Raw genomic sequence first — 18,197 nt, forward strand, 5'->3', positions numbered from 1 at the left:
ATAAGCAGTTAATGCCTTAAGTCATGAGGTCAATACCCAGTATGAGCATTAATTCCTCAGAAGCCACCTGTGGTGCACACCCTCACTTACGTGGTGGGTGTGATGTGTGGGCATTGCACATGCCCGGGGGCTAGTCCTTGGACGGGACTATAGTCTATAGACTGGGCAAATCCTAGATACAGGCCCGATCCACTGTTTACAGGGATACCCGATTATCAAAAAATTAAAAAAGACTAGAATCACCAATCAAACTTATCTTTGATGTGTCGTGTTCTGGTCCATCAACATGTTAGCCAAACCACTAAGTTTTAATTCGTTCCTACATAATGGATTTGATTAAGAAGCTAGCGAGGGTCCCTTCTTATTAATTATATTTATCATAGGTGGAGTGGAAGGACCACTTGTGCTTATGGAGTGGATTCCAAGTATGGTGTACACTTATCCACTCTTCACTGCTAAGTAAAGGAATCGTGTTAGGTTGGTGACTGAATTTTTGGGATGATCCGATGGTGATGGCAGTGACACTAGTGGTGTGGAGTGTTAACTATAAGCCTTTTCCATTTGCACAAAGGACTTCTCAAAGATTACACAATCTTCGATGCAACGCTTGCATTCGAGTAAAATACAATACTCTTTTCGATAAGGATGGATATGCTAGCCTACTCTAATCAACTTAGGACTTGTGGTCGTTGGATTTTCAAACCGTATTAATAGTTTATGTTGCATTGTATTAAGATGTATGTAAATAAATCAAATTATGTCCGATTTTGATTAGTTTTGAACCATGATTAAATTAGGATAGTTATAAAATTATTGAATTCTTACCAATTAAATGAGATCTTATATGAGAACGATTAATCTTAGTTATTCACATGATCTCAATTTCTATCATGGTATCATATTACAAGGTTGACGTGGCAAGTGCACAGAACCATAGATCTTTTTCTTCAGGATACACAAGGAAAATGATTGATGGTTTTGTGCACTTGCCATGTCAACTACATATAGACCACATCAATGTTAGCACGTCATTTTATCATTAGTATTTCAAAATACGTCTTACAAATATTTTTTATCAAACTAGTCATCTCCTATGTGTTATTTTCTACAACTCTTCCATATGTATATTTTGCTTCAATTCATGAGTAACTAATCTAAGATTTATCCTTCGATAATAACCATGTTGTTTATCTCTAGGTTCCAAGATACCTCAATTCGGCAAATTTGGTGCTCTGTCTTGGTTAATCTAACGGATCCATAATAGCTCATCAAAAGGTTTGTGTGTACAAATTTGAAATCGATCAACTTTTCTTTCATTTCTTTTCGTTGATCCCATCACCTTGTTATTGTTTTCACGAGTCTCGTCAAAATTATACAACAATAATGAAATAATAAGAAGAAGAAGAAGAAGAAGAAACAAACGAGAGCTCTCATCCCTCAGCCACCCGGAATGTCTTCTCTCTCTAACACAATAGCCTCATCTGCCAAAGATGTTGGATAATAACATCTCAATCACTTCTCATCAGCATCTTGAAAACTTCTTGTCTTCCACGTCGCCTAATCTTGGAGAACATCCTTTCAATCGCTACCATAGGTCCTTGTTGTCATGAGATTGAGAGTTTTCTTCAAATCTTTGTGTTTGTATTCGGTTAAAAGTTTCAATGATGAAGGTGTTTGTGAAAACCTCATGCCGATCGTATTCAGTACAATACCCAAGGTCTGGTCGTTTTGTTTAGGTAAGATAGTTCATCTTCTTTTTATTTCTTTTGGATTCATCTATATAAATCAAAATACGACCCATATCACGATAAGTGAGCCCTATGCCTAGTTAAATCCCAATATTTGTTTGTATAATAAAATAAAAACAGGAACATCATTGGCTTAATTAAGGATCTTAGAATACTCAAAACCTACATTGAGTTCTTTTATTGGCCCAAAAAAGGTCACATTTGGCTAAAGCCCTATTGATTGAGATTAACTTGATCAATCTCTCTTTTCAAGCCTTTGAACCTTTTGTAATCAAGATCCCCTTAGCCCTTAGAAACCAAATACCCAAGCCAATGATCAAACCCATGATAGATTCGACGTTGAACCCATTTATCGGTCTGTTTGATCGATTTGACCATCATATCATTTTTTTGGATTAATATAAATTTGTTTTAGATCTAACTGAAATCGATCTTGGCCTTATTGAAACTCATCTGTGTTGAGCATATTGTTCATCTTTTTCTTTTTCTTTCTTTTGCTAGGCAAGCAAGGGGTTAGTGGTTAGTGGACTTGAAGATGGGTTCAACGAGATTTGACTAAACATGGAGATGATTAGTTTGATAAAATATTTATATCCTCCCCCACCCCTTACACCACAAAAAAAAAAAGCATTTAACCTCTTGGATCTCTAGGATACAAAAAATTTCCTTTATCTTCGAGGTGATATTTCTCTATCCCATCATATGATAGGGTATTTGGGTGGGGGTTAGTTGAAGATGATTGACTTTTTAGGAAAAGAATAAATGATTTTTGACAAGATATTGAAGAGGAAGCTTTGAATAGGTTAAGAGAGTCCACCTTAGAGGTTGAAAATAATTAAGATAGTGGTTATTTTATTTTTAGGGGAAGGGGGGGGGGGTGTTTGTGGACAAGAGGTTAGCCTCTCATTGAAGTCAAGATCAATAGGGGACACATCACCATATTGATAATCAGGGCAGGTTATCCATAATTTTCACCGAAATTGAAGAGGTATCTCAAGATTATATATTTTTTTTCTTTTCGCCTTCGAATGAACCTTTTATGTGGTATGGTGGTGTTTTTTCATAGAGCTTCGAAATGTAGTCCAAACCCCACTTGAATTTCAGTCAAACTCTAAAATTTCAATCCAAAATCACAAAATACAAGTTCAAGCCCAATGTAAGGTTCAGCCCATCAAGTTGCACTATGTATAATGTATAGGGAAATGCTAAGGTCCAATACTTCACGGAGATACTAGCATCGCATACAACTTCTATTTTTCAAAAATACCTTTATTATTTGGCTAGTGCATAAAATAAGGGTATTTTGATCTTTTTTTCAAGAGTCGTGATACTCTGACTTATGCACGTGGCATACTCAATCAACTTACCTGATGTGATAGGCTCGAAAACCGTAGATATGCTTCTATCGGGATGCAAAACTGCACTTTTTTATGGGGATGCATGATGTTGTATCCCGAGGAGAGCACATCTACGGTTCCGGAGCCTTTCACGTCACGTAAGTCGATCGAGTTGCCACGTGCTTAAGTCAGATTATCAGCACTCTTTTTTCAATGGTATTTTTGTAAATATAAAAAATCTTAATAGTATTTTTATAAAAGTATTTATTACAACATTAAACATATTAATCATATGTTTGTAAAAAAAATTATTGGTAGGATATTTTGAGTTCCATTTGACAACTCAAAGGGATGAAAGTGAGGTTAGAGGATGTGGAACATGAGAATGATGTAATAATTTGGGGGAAGTGATTACCTCTACTTCATGTAGCAATACTTATTGCCTTTGCCTTCTATGCTCAACTAGCTTTTGACCTTGATGCTATCACTCGACCAATTTAAAGATATGGATTTTGGCTCTGTGCTAAGAAACAACTTTGGGATTTGATAATCTTAAACTCACAATGACGAAAAAAGAGTAGTCGGTTAAGAAAATCTATACTCAAATCTCTTTTAAACCCTAGTTTTCTCTCATTTTGGGCTTAATTTGTTCTTCCAAAGCACTCTTTGAATGAGGGTAAAAAGGTGCATTGATAAAAAAGATCAGTAATACACAATAAATGATTCATTCCTACTAGATAGAACTAGAAGTTGATATGAAGCGAACTGGTTGGCAATATAGTTCGAACTATGCTTGTGAAATGCAATGGATATGTACTAACCAATTTGTGAACCCGATTGTGAAGATACGACATACATTTTTGAGAAATATTGGATTGTGCTTCTTCATCCTCCTTGTTCATATATGCACATATACAAAAGAGCAGCAAATCTTAAAAAAATTTCAATTAAACTTAAACTTTTTTATGATTATTGTTGTACTTGTAGCTTGCACACTTGAATCACACGTACGACTAAGCAAATTGAACTAATAAACCTAAGAGAACCAAGAAATTAGTATCTTTGCCTATAATATGAATAAAGTTCTTTTTAGAGTGACAAACTTAACCAGTGAACCAAGTAGCATAGATCCTCGTCATTACTCAGTTGATGCATTTTAAGAAAATGTTTGAATGGGATTATCATAAAAAAAAAAAAAAAAAGTTGGTGTGTCACGACACGGTCACTTAACTTTCTTTTAAAAGCAATTCCAACGGTGATGTTCATGCATACTAGACACTCTATTTTGGAAAGTCATTTTGAATATTCAAAGAATATGCACTCTAATTATATTATTCAAAATGACTTTTCATAAATATTTTTTAATTTTAACCTAAATTCAACTACAACAAAATTCTATCCAATGATGTCCTCTGTCATAAAAGTTAGGGATTCTAAATCTTATTATCTTATTTTGCCAATTGAAAACTCTACTCTCGAAAATGGAGAGAAAGTTGTAAAGTGTGTTGGAGACCCTTCAAAGGGCTCTGACTCTCCAAAAATGGCAATTGGGAGTGGGATGCAGGGTCCGATGTAGAAAACGTCCTCCAAAAGCATGAAAATCCCAAAGCCGGTGTGCGTCTCATTTAAAAGGAGAGCTTCTATTAGCACACCAACTTTTACTTATAACAAGCCAATCCATAGGTATTTCTCTCTTTCAAAACGATTGGTGTGTTGTAAGCAAAAGTTGGTGTAGCAATAGAATTTCTCTATAAAAGGCTCTCTCGAGGACGAGGTCGAGTGTGACCGAAAAATCCCAATTATCTCACTCTAGCCATGGATGACAGTTTCAAGGTTCGAGTGGACAAGATTTTTGGGTCGCTGGCACCATCTTTGTCCTCATCATCGCAATCGTCTTGGACTCTTAGTGACGAAGAGGTGGAGAGGAGAGAGTGGAATCGAGAGAGAGCCAGCTCCGACAGAGAAGAAAACCCTTGTTTTTCCTCCTTCGATGGATTCTTCGCCAACAACAAGCAAAATATTTCTAAAAATAAATCGAGAAATCTCCACAAAGATCTTAGTGATGATGATGATGATGGAGATGATGAACAAGGCCGTGGTTCTTCCAGGCAATCCTTCAATCGCGATGGAGACGAGAAAGACGAATGGGAGATAAGATCTTCTATTGGATTGGACTGTACTCTAGATAATGAGGTAGTGTTCCTTCTCCTTTATTTTCATATCTTGGTTCTGTTTACTGGGCGAAACGTTTCCAATTCCAAGCCCTAGAATTAGTCCAAAATGAATTAGAAGTTATATTTCATGCAGTTATGTCAATAGTTGCTACTAGAATACTGGATACATTATTTGTTTATTTTACTTGAGAGGTCAGAACATTGTGATCAAAACATACTTTGCTGAACATAATTTTATTTATTTATTTATTTTTTTAGCTCGAGACACCAGTTTGATGCACAAAATAGGATATAAATAGAGTTTATAGCTTGCGTTTGGCCTCGTTTGAGTTCTATAGGTCCGAGCTTGGATTGGGATCGGGCTTGTGTTGAGTGGTTGCTGTTAGAATTAAAGGGTGAATTTAGAAAACCTCTTCTCTCAGGGTTGGGTTGACTGAACCTGAGAGGAGCTCTTTTGTGATTCACTTTGGGTTGGTCGACTGAACCTGCCAAGTGCGCTTTAATTTTCTGTTCGTTAAAAGACGGTTTCTTTGTCTCTTTGCTGATTTCCTACAGTGATCTCTGTTCGTGTCTATTTTGAACCAATGCAACATAGAGACACAAACAAGGAGTTTGTGACTGTTTGGACAACCATTTCTCCTCTATTTATTTCACTGTTTTAGTCGGTTTTAATATATAGAAAAAACTAAACTATTTCTGCAACTTCTTCTCCCTGTTACAGTCAATTGATCGTCATTCTTATATTATAATATTACTACGTTGAGAGAGCACTCAATTTAGTCAAGTTTGTTGTAACATTCCAAATGGAGTACCCCCTTGGAGCATGGGTTGTTGTATCCTGGAGAGCAGACACCTATAGAACTGTGGTACTGTAGCAGATGCAAATTCACTTTAGGACAGTGCATTCGTGCATGCCTCAACTTCTAATTTAAGTTATGTATTTTCTATTGCATTCAATTTCGAAGTAAAAAATTCTCTCTTTTCTTAGAAACCAGTACCCAGTTGCCAACAATTGCGAGTTGACCCATACTTGGTTCTTGATAGAGACGAGAATTATGTATCTGTATTGTCTAGTACTCATTTGTATTGTGAAGTACGACAATAACAAAGCTGAGGGACCTTCCCACCTTTAAGGTCTTAAGATTTCAAAGACTTTCAACATTGTGATTCTTATTGTTGAGGGGCATTTCAGCAATGTAGTTAGTTGGGCATCCAGGAGCAAGAACATTCATTTGAGTTTGCGACTCACGTCGTCAAAGTGTTTTGGGAATGGACTTATTCTGATGCCTTGAACACCTAGTTCTCACTTTTCTCAAAATCGGCTAATGACTCTTTTAGGGATGTGTCTTATTACAACGACCCCCCCGACACACATCGCACTATCCCCTCATCTATTTACCCAAGAAAAAGGTAGGTAATCTGTGAAGCTCTTAGTGTAAATATGCCGCTATGAACAAGCAAGGTTTTCAGGCAGGTTTGAGGTTTCCAGTGGAGAAAAGGGTGTAAAAGTTATTGCTGGCTTCAGTTCTTACTTCTTAGTAAAAATATTCTAACTCGTGATTCTTTTTTCATTGGTTTTTGTGTCGGTGATTATGTTACTTATACATATTTCTAGTATCCATCCCCTTTCTTTGATTAGGGATTTGTGAGAGGCAAAAGTTCTCTTGCATATATTAATAGCTGGGACAGAAATTTTTTTCTTTCTTTTTTTTTTTTTGGCTGTGTGGTTCTTGTTTATTTTATCAATTGATTAAAAGTAGAAATGAACAAGGAAGAGATGAAGGATATTTAAAAAGGAGAATCGTAAATTCTAAAGATATACATGTATTTTTTAAAAATTTTATTTTTAATCAGCGTAGACTTCCATGATATTGATTGTAGCTTTCATATGCTCTGCATTGCTTATTCTTTTATTTTCCTTTTGAGGCTTCTATAGAAATGTTACTAAAGAGTAACGGTTTTTATATAAAAAACTTAATACTTTCACATGTCCTGATGCTTGAGTTTTAATATTTGTAATCTGTCTGTATATTTGCAGGAAGAGGAGGATGAATATGACAAAGTGGCACTTGGCAGGGAAAATGCTGGTGAAAGGACATATATGAGGGATGTTACTGATTATGGGCCGTATTTGAATTCTCACAATGTCATTCCTGATTCATTTCAGGATCACGCAAGGGATCCACGTGCGAATTACTTGGCTGCTGTAGTTAGGCTAAAAGAAGATGAAGCTGGGAGCTTTGATTCTTTTGCAGCTACTGTTAACGCAGTGCCAGCTGTAGTAGATGCTCAAGTGTCTGAAGATGGTGGCAACCTGAGGTCTATATTGAAAAGGAAGGAAAGTCAGACTGATACAAAGTCTAAAAAACGTGTCAGGTTTGACCCTGGGTGTATAGACCATTGTGACGAAGAGTTTGAAAAAGTTCAAGATTCCATGATGGTTACAAGTTCAACAGGAACAGCTACAGTTTCAGAAGATGCTTCCTTGTTGCCACGATATGCCCCTGGAATTCCAGATTATATACGGAATCCTTCCAAGTATAGACGATATAGTTTTGATTCATCGAGCGAAGTCGATGAAGAATCTAACCGACAGGCTTACATGAACTTCCTTAATATGATCAAGATGTCAGACAATGTAGAGCCGCAGCTGGAAGTCACTTCCGCTGATCTTCCAAAATCAGTAACATTTATTCCTAAAAAGAAGGCTGATGATGCTATGGCAATGAAAAATAGTTCTGAAATGAAGCAAGACCAGGAAGATGCTTCCAAGGAATCCATAAGTAAGGCAAGCTTTCCCATGGGCATTGCAGCTGGAGAAGTGCGAGAAAATGAAGCCTGTGCAATGGAAGAAGATGAGTCAGAAAGAACCACGGTAGATAAAAGTGTTAGCTCACGTAAACCAGGTCGTCAGTACAGATTGAAGGTTAGGTCAGATGACCCTGCTTCGTGATGGGCTCTTGATGTTTCAATAACACATGCATGCTGTTGTATGCCATACTGTGCTTGATTATAATATGTTTTAAAACACCGCGTGGCTTGCGCTCACACAACATTCAATGCTTCGCACCTGGCAGCTGAGGTGGCAGAATCAAATTAGGACACCCCTGGTTTGCCATGTCAGATCCTTACGTGGTAGTAGAACCCCCATCTTAACAGCATATAGTGCCTGCAGTGATAGCCCAGATTACCTTTTGTACTGGTGTTTTATGTAGCTTCACTTTTATGCTATCCAAGTTTGGCAACTAATGATTTGCACTTACTATTTTTTTTTTTATAAATATAAATATTGAGAAAAAAGAAAGTACAAAGGAGACTGAGATTGCCCCCAACAAGAACACAAACCAGATTGCAAAACTAAAGCTAAGCAAAGACATACAAAAGAAATACACAAGCACACCAAGTGATCCTAGACCTGTACCAGTTTTCCCATCTAATCACAAAATCTCCAAAGAAAACTTTGGAGAATTCTTTGTTCAGTTTAATATTTTATTATTTCCATTATGTTTTTATTGCTGTGTTTTTGAATGATGCTTTTTTTGAAGCTCAGAAATGATATGAGCAAGAAGGGGTTTACACAGTAAATTCATTGCATCAGAGTTGTGGGTAGAGGATGGTTTGGTGATTCACAATCATTTCTTGCTTGACATTTTATGGCATCTCTTGGATGTTGGGGCATGAGATGAAATATACGTGGGTCTCTTGAAGTGTTAACTTAACTAAGTGGTAAGATACGTGGAATGTTGTTCTCACGTTCTAAGGTTAAATTCCTTTGAATTTAATTTCATTTGTTAGTTACTAACTCTATATTTATCAAAATATTATTGTAACCATATAAAAGGTTCTAGACTTTATCTCAATTGCATTGAGAGGTGAGAATCTTTTTCTTTGGAGAAAATTACTTAAAGGATCTTGGTGGAGGGATTTTTTATCTAAATAGTTTTTAAGTTTTGGGTGTTTTCTTAATAGTCAACTTTTCTTTTCTTAATGGTATCTGGACCTCATTTCCCACATTTTTTACAATTGAATACTTTAATCTTTTGAATTAATCATTTTCATAAAAAAAATTGGATTTTTAGCATCTCAATCGAATTTCGGGGACTTTATTCTGTCGGAAAGGATTTAAGAAGGAACAAAAAGTTATTTTTAAACATTTTGAAGATGTACATAAAAAATTAGGATTTTTCACTTTTTTTTTTCTTAATTTTTTGATGAAAATTGATCAAGAAAGTTTTTTTAATTTGAAATCATCTAGACAAGTTGTTATTTCAAGTTTTTAGTTGATCTTTCCATGTATTTTTGTAAAAAAGGCTTAAAAATCGAAAATGAGTGAGTTTTACCGGTGTCAAGTTCGACAATAAATAAAAAGTGATCAAGAATAAATAAAAAAAAGTGGTGAATAAATAAAAAAGTGGTGAGTTCTTCAATAATGAGGGACCATTAAGAAAAAATTTTACTAAACGTCATATGAAGCTAACACCCAAAACATAGGGATTATTTTCAAAAAACAATCAAACGCCGTCCGTGGGAATCGAACCCACGACCACACGGTTAAAAGCCGTGCGCTCTACCAGCTGAGCTAGGACGGCATTTGGCTTTTGAATGATTCATTACATAATTTATAGATGTAAACATCTAAGAGGTAATGTAGCAGGGAAGGTAGACAGGTTACCGTTTGACAAGCTGTCTCTCTTGGTAAAGAGATGGACTTCTCATCGAACTCACAGAAACACATTGCTTTCGCAAACCCACATTGATTTCTACGTCTTCCCCGAAATTTTTATATTCTGTGTGTGTGTGTGTGTGTGTGATTATCACTCTTTCCTGAAATCTCTTTTTCGTATTCGAGCTTCTTAAAAAACACCAAAAAATAAGAAAACTCCCTCAACCAACATTCCAGAAGACGTCCTAACAATCCCATTTCGATAAATAAATCTTTCAAGACCTTCCCTTTGGGAAGGGACAAACCTTGGAAAGATTGGATTTTTCAGGGAGGAAATGAAGATTTCGATGTGGGTTTGTGTTCTTCTTCTTTGTTCTTTTTCTTCAAGGATTATTGCTGGGGAGCTCCACCATAGGCAACAAATAGAGCGAATTGAAGGTTGGGTCTTTTTTTCCTTTTTGATAAATTAAAAACGAAAATCTTCAATTGAAACATGGAAATATGTGGACCAATAAAACAGAATCTCCTTTAGTCAACTCATGCAACTCAGTCTGGTATCCTCGAGTCAAGTTAGGTGCTAAACTTCTTTTGCCCCCTTTTATGTAATCTGGAGTTGGAACAATTGGGAATTTAGATTTCAGTTTTGATATATATATTTTACTTTTTAAGTTTTAACTCATTGCTAATAGGGATCCGGCAATAGAATTTATTGGACTTATTTTGATTTGTTATGGTTAGAATCCAAATTTTGGTCATTTTCATTAATGTCATTTGGGTTGATCATTGAGATTTAGGAGATCATAACTATGTAAAGTTTGTATTTTCTCTTAGACCAAACCATCTGGGAGATTCTTCTATATGCAAAATTTTAATGGCTATCATGTAACGTCTCAGGCTCACAACAGTATAATATTGTCTGCTTGGGACCGAAACCCACATGACTTTAAAACATGTAATTATGTAGGATTTAGTTTGTCCTATAGTCAACGTTCTCTTGTCCAATGTGGGACTAATCACACTCCTCCCTGCTATTCCACCCTGCAACCATGACGGCTCCACTTCGACCTCACACAGTCTCTGCAGCCCTTTCCACGTCCAACCAGTGGTGCACTGGTGAGGCCGTGACACATCAGGGTTTTTTTCTTTCTTTCTTAGAATCGAAATTTTTGTCAAAATGTCTTCTTGTAACAAAGTAGAACTAGAGTATACAGATTGGCACAATCTTTCCAATGTAGGTTTGATCCTCTTCACTTTAGCATGCCCATAGTTGGAATCTTGGTCCAGAACTCGCTGATCAAATCATAACTTGAATGAGTTGATTAAATTGTCTGGATCTCTATGTATGAGTCCAAATTCAAAGTTTCTACATGATTGAGCGAACTTTTTAATACTACTCTGCCAAGTTGAATCTTGAGTCGAAAATCAGAGGACCAACTTGGGAGCTTAAAGTAAGATAAATGCTTGTTTTACATACTAATTCTTTGCTGCGTCAACTTTTAGCGATTGACATGGGCATTACTCCAATTGTTTGTTAGAATGACGACTGAGAAGTTTTCTTTGCTTTTAGTAATGCTTTGTTCTCAATCACAAGTATCTGTATTTTAATTTCTTACAAGATTTCATTTCAATTGTAAGAAACTAATTTTAGTCCTTAAACTTTTACTCGCAATGTCTTCTGGAGATTTTCATAAGTTGCTGATATTTACATATATTTTTTTGATCAATGATATTTACATATATTTGCATTTACATTTTGTAAGTTCTTAATTTTGAGTATGTGTTCATATTTAGCTGATCCATTAAAAATGAAAAAGTAAAAAATTTCACAAAAAATTCAGTGCCAGGAAATTTAAAAGTATTAGATCTGTGACTGCTTTGTTGTTTTTTCCAAATGCAGGGAGTGCTGGTGATGTCTTGGAAGACGATCCAGTGGGAAGGTTGAAAGTATTTGTTTACGAGCTTCCTAGCAAATATAACAAAAAGATTCTTCAGAGGGACCCCAGGTGCCTCACCCACATGTTCGCTGCCGAGATCTTCATGCATCGGTTCTTGTTGTCAAGTCCTGTAAGAACACTCAATCCTGAGGAAGCTGATTGGTTCTACACCCCTGTATACACTACTTGTGACCTGACGCCGAATGGGCTACCATTGCCATTCAAATCTCCACGGATGATGAGAAGTGCAATCCAGCTAATCTCTTCAAACTGGCCATACTGGAATCGGACGGAAGGGGCCGATCACTTCTTCGTTGTCCCCCATGACTTTGGGGCCTGCTTTCACTATCAAGTAAGAAAATTTTTATTCTCTCAAACTTTATCTACTTGTGCCCAGATGTGAGGACACAGGAAGCCATCCTTGCATTTAGTGCAAAGCTGCACATGTCAGGTGGAGGATTTCATTTTTTTTGGGGGGGGGGGGGGGGTATTTGAACTTCTAGGTAGACATTCCATTTGGTTGGATTACTTTATCTGATTATCTGATCTGTAAATTCATTCTAGACTGTTAATTGTACTCCTAATTCCAAATAATTATTGTATATGAAATAGCTAGAATCATCCAATCCATTTGATTTGAACCTAAGATCTCAGATGTATTGACGTCCCCTCACGCAAATCTTATATGGAAGAATTAGGGACAGTTGCTTCTTTCTGTCCTTTCATCCCATGCAAGTGTTCTCCATTTTTTTTTTTTTTTAAAGTTTCATTCTTTCAGGCTGTCTATTTGAATGCGTATCCCATCTATAGGATGCTTAACTAGAGCAAGATTAGTACTTTCTGTCAAACTGTTACTCACATGTATTGATCTGGTTCCTGTTTGCTGCAGGAAGAGAAAGCTATTGGACGTGGCATTCTTCCTTTGCTCCAACGTGCTACTTTGGTTCAGACTTTTGGACAACAAAACCATGTTTGTTTAAAAAAGGGTTCAATCACAATTCCTCCATATGCTCCTCCACAGAAAATGCAAGCCCACTTGATCCCTCCAGACATTCCTCGGTCCATCTTTGTTTACTTCAGAGGTTTGTTTTACGACGTAGGAAACGACCCTGAAGGTGGTTATTATGCAAGGTATATTTCTTTAACTCTTAGAAAACTAATCAAGTTACAAAGAAAATATGGCACATGATACTAAAAAATGTTGATTTTTCTTACGGGAGCTCTCCTAGTTGGGAACCTGGTGGATGTGGATTCTTTTCCATCGTTTTTTTTTTAGTTGCATGTTGCCACATGTATTGTCATGCCACCATAGACTGTCTTTATGGTCTACCAGATGCATAACAATAGGTTTTCTCTTGAATGATACACATGCATAAGTTATTGTATTTTATTGTGGGTTGAGCCTACAGCTCAAATGGGTTTCCTTGTGTAGCATGCTAGCAGTTGTAAGGTTATGGGTTTGGCTGCAGCTTACCTCAAGAAAAGAAAAGTAACCCCATTTAACTTTTTTCTGTTTGATTGTACAGAGGTGCAAGGGCAGCAGTGTGGGAAAACTTCAAAGACAATCCTCTGTTTGACATCTCGACAGAGCACCCAACAACATATTATGAAGATATGCAGCGGGCTGTTTTCTGTTTGTGCCCGCTGGGGTGGGCCCCATGGAGTCCTAGATTGGTTGAAGGGGTGATATTTGGTTGCATTCCTGTCATAATTGCGGATGACATTGTTTTACCATTTGCAGATGCGATCCCATGGGAGGAAATTGGAGTGTTTGTAGCCGAGAAGGATGTTCCTAACTTGGACACTATCCTCACCTCGATTCCACCAGAAGTGATATTGAGGAAGCAAAGATTACTTGCCAACCCTTCAATGAAGCAGGCGATGTTGTTCCCACAACCTGCCCAGTCGAGAGATGCTTTTCATCAGATACTGAATGGGCTTGCTCGAAAATTGCCTCATGATGAGAGCATTTACTTGAAACTGGGAGAGAAGAACCTGAACTGGACTGCAGGACCTGTGGGCGACCTGAAACCTTGGTAGCATCACTTACTGCTTGAATGTGGATCTATCCTTGTACTGCATTTCAGTGGATCTATCCTTGTGCTGCATGTCACAGTGCAGATAACCATCTCTGTTCTCATTGGAGTTGTTTCATTACAATTAAAATGTTAGTCTCCAGGAAGTGTAAATCATTGCGATTAAACCGCTAGTCTTCGTGGTGTAAATCTTGATAATGTAAAACAAATAGATACACTTTTTTTATAAATAAAAAAAAAAAAGAAGAAAAAAATTGTTGGCATGAAGCATGTGTTGTACTTTTCCCCATCAATTAGTGATAATGTCTGAATCGTTCCATCATAGTGGGGTTGAAAAATTTGTATGACATGATGTATTTAATTCATTCTATTTGACATTTTGGTAGTAGTTCATTTGTTTCAATGCATCTTTCTAGATGAATAGTGTGTTGGAAAAAGCTAGAGAAGATTGGGTAAAAATGGATTATGCATCTATATTTGATACTTGGCTATGCGTTGCATTTGCAGCGCATCTACCATTTCAATGCACTTGGATCTGAGGTGTCAAAGAATCTTATGCAAAACTTTACAATCAGCCTTTAGAGCAAGTTCGTTGCGAACATTTGCTAGAATAAATTCCCTGGTCAACTAAGATGTCAAGAAGATAAGGCAGCAGTCTCCAACCTATCGTGACACCTTGAATGTAATTGGATTATATACCCCAAACCTGACTTGACCTAGAAGGTACTTAACTCTAGACAACTCTTAACTGTTTAGAAACAACATAACAAGCCTTCCAACTCGGTTCCTTGAAACCAAAACCGACCAGTCGGGTCCCCAGATAAGAGGTGGCGTGCAATGCATAGTAAGGGCACTCTTAAGTCGCCTCTAGTCTAGAATAGACGTGATTTATTCCCTTCATACAACAGGGTACAGTGGGGAAGGACCATACTTAGGCATCGATTAGTGGTCAAGAAGCACAATTGGCAATATTGAGACCATTTTGCCAATAGAACTTACCCCTAAAAGGAATTTAGGATTCAGAGCTCCTAAATGAGTCCAAATATAAATAGTGTACAATTTCTGAATTTTTATTGGCACAGCTGAAAAATCATATTAGAACCTGATTAACATCTACTAGAAGTGTTGCTTTAAGCAACAAGCATACCAACAGTCCAGTGCAGACTATTCCCATTGTGAGAAAGAATGTGCATTGGCTTAGGTCATATTGTCCCTTGATCATTTGGCAAATTAGGATTTTATATTGGAGGTGACAGCAAAGTTGGTTGAAGTCTACGAGTGAAAATACCACGATCTGGGCTCAAATCCCCGCCGTGCACCCTCACTTACCCGGTGCATGTGATGTGTGGGCGTTGCACGTGCCCGGGGAAGGGATCCACACTCCTTGGCTCAGCCTCTGGCTCTTCCGGTCCCCCTAGTCGGACCTAAGTTTGGATATCCCGTCATAAAAAAAAGGTAAAAGAATTTTTATCATTTTTGTAGATAGATAGGAAGGACCTCTTGAGCAGAGGAAAATTTGTTTCTACCAAATCAAACCAAAGGATTGAACAACAAATTACAGAAAAAACTACAAAATAGATCCTCTAGAGTCTAGACTAAAATAAAGAAGAATTACTTAGAAACGGTTAAAATAAAAACATACAAAACATGATTCACTAGGATTGTGCATAAGCAAGTCATTTTAGTTGATGGGAAGCTGGTGCCGCTTGTACCGCACCAGCACTTTCCCCTTCACACCAACAACCATGGCATTCCAATCAATTTCTGCAAAAGTTGAGATCAGCTCCAACTCAAAATTCCTCAACAAATGGCTCCATATGGCCTTGATCTGCAGATACACAAATGGCTCCCCAAGACAACTGTGCCTGCCACCCCTGAATGAGATGTACGAGAATGCCCCCACTGTTTTATCTTCTTCCCTCCCAGCTGCAAATCTATTGGGTTCATACGTATCCGGGTCCTTGTAAACATGCAGGAGACGATTGGCAAATGCCAGTGATGTAGCAACTATGTGACCTTTTGGGATATCATATTCAATCCCCTCCCAAGTCGTAAACACTGAAATCAGTGTTTGAGCTACGTAATAGCATTATAAAAGGTGGATGAAGTCTCAAAGCTTCTTTGATGCACCTGTACAAAACATCCATCTCTGACAATGTATCATGGTCAACTTTGTCCCCGTGTTGTTTTATAAGGCTCTTGTGCTCATCCAACGCGGCAGATAGGTACTCCTTGTGTCGAAGGAGGTAGGCTCCAGTCCAGGTGGAGTGTGTTGTCCAGCGAAGAAGGCAGCAATGAGTAGACCTCGGTTGTTGGGTGGCCATCTTTGTACCTTGAGTCAATGAAGCACTGAAGCATGTTGTTCTCTGCTTTTCCTTTCTTCTTACGAGAAGATATTATGTGCGCAAAGATCTCTGCGAGCTTCTTATGGGCCCCATGACAACGGTGGTGGGCTGGGATGGGGAGGTAAGGGAAGATGACACTGATTGGGAGTGGAGCATCCCATTGTCAAGGTCATGGAAGAGAGTAGATACATCATCAAACAGCTTATCCCATACCTCCTGACCCAAGAGACATCTACTCGCTCTCCCCACTTTGAGAAGTAGTCCTGCAAGGTTTGAGGTGGACGACAAACAACCAGGACCTTAAGACTACTAGACAGGCTTTTTTACATGTATACACTTGGAAATAAGAATGACAATGACAATGACCAACCAAAAAAGAAGAAGAAGAAGAAGAAGAACAATTAAATGTGTGTGAACCATGTTTATATAGATTTCCCAGAGATACCAACAATAGACACATTAATTAAGAATGTTACCTGGGAATCAGTTGATTCTTCAAATAAATAACAAAATTGATATCTTTATAAGCTAGTCTCTATCTAAAATTCATTGAACTAAGAAGAAAACTAGTAATTAGTTGAGAACATCGACGACGAGCAATTCAAAGGAAGCAAAATTCTTACCTCTGCTTCCATAACCATCTGATCTGACATAACTTTTCAACTTTGTAACTGAAGAAACGAAACTGCTCCTGGACTGAATGTAGGCACATTAAACTGGTACACTTGTTGCCGACTAAGATCAGATTCTTGAGCCTTAAAAGAAATGAGATGACACCTCAGGTCCAATTAAAGAAAGTAATCTTCTTATTCAAAAGATTAAGCGTAAATACACACTCCACTCCACTCCCTAGCTTAAGCTTTGGATACTCTTCTCTCAGCATTACAACAGGGCCTTTCATGAATCTAACTAATCCACCAAACACTGCCCATGTCTTCACAGTATCTTAGATCTCAGCATCTGAAAATGCAGAAAAAAGAGCTTTGCAATGAGTAGCGTTGTGAGAATGACAAGTCCAGCATTCAAGAATTTATGGATAACATATTGACAGAGATTACACGAGTTCAGCTTTTGTAATATAGAACAAAAACTTATACTACATTAATCACATAAGCCGCAATATGAGAGATCAAAGAACATTTTTTTTTTTTAAACTACCAATCCTGCAATATAATTAACAGAAACACACGCAAAGTTGCGAGAAAACGCATAAACCCTTATAACGATTGAAAGGAATAATCGGAAACAGAAGGATTTGTGGAGGATCATGTTGAGTTTAGTCCCATATTAGACACAAATTGCCTTGTCTCTTTTCTTTTAAGATCTTAGGCCTCTTTACTCATTGTCAATTGGTTTTGAGTTTGGACCCCCAAACTTATCATGGTATTAAAGTGGGCCTTTCTCTCCTTCACGTCACCCAGTTAATATCTGATTCAACGCTATTAAAAATGGCCTTGCTGACTCCAATAATCACATTATTCTCTCCATTAATCTTGGAAGATCCTTCTCCATTGAGATTAGAATATACTCTGAATCTTGAATATCCTTTACCACTGATTTTGAAAGATACTTCGATTTCTCCGATCTCTTCACTCATCTTTGCAACATTACAGGTTGTCTTAATATATCGAACCTGATTGTACAAGTTGATGGAATAATAATTTTTTTTTGAAGAAACTCTCTCCATTGAGTTACACGTGAAATTTTCAAGGAGGTATTCCAAATTTTGGTAAAAATGCAGGGGGCGTAAAATAAATTCAATACGCCACGTGGAGGTATTCTGATCTTAACTGGTCTGATGGATTTAATGGTCGAGATTTTTAGTACGATTCTTTTGACCCACAAACGGGGTCGTAGCGAGTTATTGAGTCCAAATTTCTAACTTTTGCCTATACATGACACGTCTTGATGTACATTCATGACATACCGCGTGTACGGTTATAAATTTTCTTTTAAAAAA

The 18,197-nt window shown here is 37.3% G+C and overlaps 2 protein-coding genes, 1 non-coding gene and 1 pseudogene across 3 annotated transcripts; 2 read left to right on the forward strand and 2 right to left on the reverse strand.

The window, feature by feature from the left end:
- The first annotated feature begins 4,839 nt into the window (after positions 1 to 4,839).
- LOC147395169 (uncharacterized) lies at positions 4,840 to 8,524 on the forward strand. The gene is made up of 2 exons (XM_086453568.1): positions 4,840 to 5,278; positions 7,298 to 8,524. Exons 1-2 carry the CDS (start codon positions 4,901 to 4,903, stop codon positions 8,210 to 8,212), a joined length of 1,293 nt encoding a protein of 430 aa, XP_086309694.1. The 5' UTR covers positions 4,840 to 4,900; the 3' UTR covers positions 8,213 to 8,524.
- Positions 8,525 to 9,775: 1,251 nt separating this feature from the next.
- On the reverse strand, positions 9,776 to 9,848 carry TRNAK-UUU (transfer RNA lysine (anticodon UUU)). Its single transcript has one exon. It is a non-coding gene; the product is annotated as a tRNA-Lys (tRNA).
- Positions 9,849 to 9,930: 82 nt separating this feature from the next.
- LOC147395171 (putative beta-1,4-xylosyltransferase IRX10L) lies at positions 9,931 to 14,295 on the forward strand. The gene is made up of 4 exons (XM_086453569.1): positions 9,931 to 10,360; positions 11,820 to 12,208; positions 12,746 to 12,987; positions 13,383 to 14,295. The coding sequence occupies exons 1-4, from the start codon at positions 10,258 to 10,260 to the stop codon at positions 13,894 to 13,896; spliced, it is 1,248 nt and encodes a 415-aa protein (XP_086309695.1). The 5' UTR covers positions 9,931 to 10,257; the 3' UTR covers positions 13,897 to 14,295.
- A 1,278-nt stretch (positions 14,296 to 15,573) lies between these two features.
- LOC147395172 (sterol 14-demethylase pseudogene) lies at positions 15,574 to 17,834 on the reverse strand (annotated as a pseudogene).
- Between the last annotated feature and the right edge of the window lie 363 nt (positions 17,835 to 18,197).

Source organism: Akebia trifoliata, chromosome 9 (assembly GCF_017979445.1).
Source record: "Akebia trifoliata isolate Shusen 1 chromosome 9, ASM1797944v1, whole genome shotgun sequence".
Lineage (NCBI taxonomy): Eukaryota > Viridiplantae > Streptophyta > Magnoliopsida > Ranunculales > Lardizabalaceae > Akebia > Akebia trifoliata.